Raw genomic sequence first — 4,352 nt, forward strand, 5'->3', positions numbered from 1 at the left:
ACACTTTTTTAATCGTTAATTTTAGTAGATCCAAAAAATGAAAGGGACAAGTAGAAAAAAAAAATAGTTTAATTTCATTACTTGGATCTATTAAAATCAATATTAAAAAAAGTGTAAAACTTTTTGACGTAAATTGATCTCTCATTCATGAGTAATAGCTTTTAAATTTAATATTTATTTTAAGTTGTGAGGATTTTTTTATTTAAGATGATTTACTCAATTTCTTATAGTGTCAACAAATAAGCTAAACACTTTTGATTTGAGATGAAGTCATTCAAGTTCTGTTTGATAAGGAATTATGCACTAATTACTAAGTTAAATATTCAAACGTAAATAAACTAAACACTTTAATAATAAAAGAAAAAATAGCAAAACATATACATTCATAAGTAAAATTCGTGAGGTTCATGACTAAAAACTAGTTATATGAAGATAATGAATAAAAATCAAAACTAATACTCATACTATAATTTAAGAGCCTTTATTATATTATTTACCTCAAAATTTGAAAACTTTAAAGTTACAATGTATTGCTCTATTTATTAAGTTCTATTAATCTATTCATTTTTAATCTAATTTTTTTACATTATTTTTATTACAAACTTTGAATATTTCATGAAAAGCTATATCTAATTAGTTTATCTTATAAAAAAAATACTTAGCGTTAATTGAAAAGTCGACTCAACTAATTATTTTGAATTGATAAAAAAGTAATAATAAAAACAAATAACATGAATTGATAAAAATAGACTTCTAACTAAATATTTGCTTTTCATTACAATTTTCATTCATCTCATAAACTTCATACCTCTCAATTCCCCAAAATTCCCTACATTTGCCAATGCTTTAATTTTTTTTTTTTTTTATTTCAATACCACTTTATCCTTTGATGGGAGGCCACAAGCAATAAACCAGTTATCTAATAGCGTAAATTCAAGTTCTTTTATGGATTAGTTTAATTTTGTCTTATCGTTAAGCACAACAGCATCCTCAACAAACACAAATAACGACTGTCTCCCTTAAATGTTCTTGATTTTCATTGATCCTCCTTATTAAGATGATAACTATATTTTATTAAGAGCAAATTGTAATAAATATTGTTTGTTGGAAACCTAATGATACCAAAGGATAAATATTATGCTAATAAACTAACCTAATGACACCAATGGATGAATATTATCCTAATAAACTATCTTAGATGCAGCTAAGCATTCATTTTCTCGCTTAGTGAAATAATTCAAGTTTGGTGTATCCATTGTCCTCTTCTTGTTAATTTTTATTTTGTTTGCACATGATTAATTTAAATATCCTATTTAATTTCCATTCAGTTCTAGTATATTCCTCTACCTCGACTTAAGAAAATTGTCTTCATATATTTTTAAAGGAAAGACTAAAATAACAAATAATCTCTCGAAATTTATCACTTTACTTAGGTATTTGGACTCAAATAAGTCATTAATCTTTAATTTGTATTTAAATAGGTCTTTAATATAAATCAATTTTTTATTTAAAATAAAGGTATATTTGGATATAAATAAAAAAATAAAAATTTATTTGGATATAATAAAAATATAGGTTTTATTCAAAAAAATAAAATAAAATAAAAAAATTCAAAGATTATTTTTAATATTTAACCAAAAGAAAATAATAAGCCTGTGCAATTACGTTATGGAAGCTTAGGTAAGCAACTGTTATTTATTTTTTATTTTAATAAAAATTTTTGTAGTAGATAGGTTGATTTAATCTCTAGGTTAGGATGCATATGTTGAAAGCTATATCCTCTCATCGGACAACATTAAGATACCCCATAAGTAGACCTGTTCACGTAATATAAAAGTTGTGAAATTGTGGCATATTTGTTAGGTTTCATTTTGTTAGTAAAAAATCAGTTGAGTAACATCCAAATTAAATTATATATGTTTTGGAGTGTATGAAATTTATAAGAGATTGGTACTTCAAACAACCACAGTTTATTATGAAACAAAAATCGATATTGAACAGTTGGAAAGTTGAAAATTATATGGTCTCATTTTGTTTTAATAAAATATTATTAATAATATTTACAATTAATTAATTTTTTATTTTATTTTAATTCAAATTATAATTTAAATATTGATATAAAATATTTTTTAATATTTTAAAAAATACTATAAAACTATTTTTTAAATTTAAAATTATTAACCAATCTTGATTCGATCCACCACGATCCACAAAATTATGGGATATTGATATTGGAAATTACCTATGTTACTAGATATTGTACTTGTTAGGACTTAAAAGTTAATTAAGACCATCTAAGTGACCAAGTACAAGCGCCTTGATATGATATTGATAGATAAATAAGCGGTTGGTGGCTTGGTGCACTCATTGTTTATTTTACTCTATATACAAGGATTTAGCGCCCCCCCCCCCCCCCCCCCCTTTTTTTTTACTATTATATTTAATAATTAATTTTATTCTTTATCTTTTCCATTAAAAAAATCCTACCTTGTTGACATGAAAGAATAATAAAAGACTTAGACAAGGAATTCTTTACTCTATAACCCTTCTGTGGCCGAAACGACACTGGAAATTATGGTAAATTTATATGGTAAGGATTAAATTAATATATCTATTTGTTTTTGGCATAAAGGAAGCTGGGATATGAATATAGTAATTTAAAATATGATATAATAATATAATATTAAAATAATATAAAAAAATGATATGATTTAAATTTTTAATGAAAAAATATAAATTTAATAAATTTTAAAAAATTTATTTCGTATTTTTATATCAACACGAATTATAATACGAAATTTTTATATAAAGTATGATATGAATGCATGAATTACTAACATTTGATATGATATATATATACATATATATGAATTGCTATTATATAGAAAAAGTGGTTGTGGGTGATGAATTATAATAGAATACTGTAAGATTCTAATTTTAGTTGCTATTGGAGTACTCTATAAGAATATGTTCAAAACATTTTGGGGTTTGAGAAATTCCAAGTTTCCAATAACTTGGTTACTTTGGGGTATAGAATTTGCCAATCAAGTATTGAAGTGATGGCAAAGAATCCAGCAAAAGACAAGAAGGTTCTAAGGAAAGGAGGGTGGAGCGCAGAAGAAGATGAGAAGTTGATAGCATACATTAGTAGATATGGCATTTGGAATTGGAATGAAATTCCAAAACATGCGGGTATATATGAAATTAACCAATTTAAACATAATCTAGTTAAAGCATGATCTACACCAATTGGTTTTTCATATTATTTGTTTTGCAATTTTTAACATTTATAGGTTTGTCAAGGACAGGAAAGAGTTGTCGACTTCGATGGCTGAATTACTTAAGGCCTGGTATAAAGCGAGGAAACATCACCAGAGAAGAAGAAGAAATCATTGTCAAGTTGCACAGCATTCTGGGAAATCGGTTAGATCATATTTAATTTTAGAAACTCGATAACTATTAAGACGTATGAATCTTAGTCATGATGTTTTCTAATTTTCTTCAGGTGGGCAGCAATTGCAGCAAAACTGCCTCAAAGAACAGATAATGAAATAAAAAACTATTGGAAAACCCGCATTCAGAGACGGAACAGGGATTTTTGTTCGAAAATCGAACCCCCTGCAGAAAGTGAAGACAAGTACCAAGCGGCTGAAGTAAAGCCGCAGAAAAATAATGTTTCTGAAACCGATTCCTCATTCCCGAATTCCTTGTCACAGTTACCTAAAACGGAAGAATCACCAGACTCTACCACATATGATCATCTCCCTCCTTTTAGCAGTAGCCAAGCTGTGCCAATTAAAAGAGTTGAGGCGGCAGAAGATCACCATGTTGGATCGTCTGAGACATATAATGAAATAGTCCACACACTGGCAATGGAAGGTTCGGAGAAAGAGGCGAATTCACTTTTAGAATTGTATGATTCTTCCTATGTTCCCAGCTATGATTTCTGGGGTTCATCATTCATTTAGATTAGGGAGTCTGGTTGTCCTTTTGTCTTTGTTCCATTGATGTCATGCTTGTACAAAATTTTCTAAATTTACTGAAGGAATAAGTGACAGACTGTTACGCGGATGCTTAAGAATTTGTATGCTTTCTCGATATTTTAAATTCATGCCTGTAATACAATTGGATTCTTAAAATTAATGTTAAAGCTAGGGTTGCTTTTCATGATAATTAGTGTGTGACCTCCGTTATGTTGGAATTAAATATTTTTATTTAAAAATATAAATTATTTATTTTTTTATTTTAATAAAAATTATAATTATTTAGCTCACTAGATTATTTAGTTTTGATATTTTTAATAAAATTTCACATGACAAATTATATAAAATAATGATAAGGATATTTTAATA

At 26.8% G+C, this 4,352-nt stretch overlaps 1 protein-coding gene across 1 annotated transcript; it reads left to right on the plus strand.

Moving 5' to 3' along the window:
* Positions 1 to 3,059: 3,059 nt before the first annotated feature.
* On the plus strand, positions 3,060 to 3,968 carry LOC111276628 (transcription factor MYB123-like). Its single transcript, XM_022862373.2, has 3 exons — positions 3,060 to 3,192; positions 3,294 to 3,423; positions 3,506 to 3,968. The coding sequence occupies exons 1-3, from the start codon at positions 3,060 to 3,062 to the stop codon at positions 3,966 to 3,968; spliced, it is 726 nt and encodes a 241-aa protein (XP_022718108.2).
* The last annotated feature ends 384 nt before the right edge of the window (positions 3,969 to 4,352 follow it).

This window comes from Durio zibethinus, chromosome 25, assembly GCF_047325235.1.
Source record: "Durio zibethinus cultivar Kanyao isolate XHJ-2024 chromosome 25, ASM4732523v1, whole genome shotgun sequence".
In the NCBI taxonomy this organism is placed as follows: Eukaryota; Viridiplantae; Streptophyta; class Magnoliopsida; order Malvales; family Malvaceae; genus Durio; species Durio zibethinus.

Excerpts from the sequence above, each read along its gene's own strand:
- LOC111276628 (XM_022862373.2), top strand. The coding sequence starts at position 3,060 with ATGGCAAAGAATCCAGCAAAAGACAAGAAGGTTCTAAGGAAAGGAGGG. Across the intron at positions 3,193-3,293 it reads TGAAATTCCAAAACATGCGG|GTTTGTCAAGGACAGGAAAG; the intron begins GTATATATGAAA and ends TAACATTTATAG. Across the intron at positions 3,424-3,505 it reads CACAGCATTCTGGGAAATCG|GTGGGCAGCAATTGCAGCAA; the intron begins GTTAGATCATAT and ends AATTTTCTTCAG.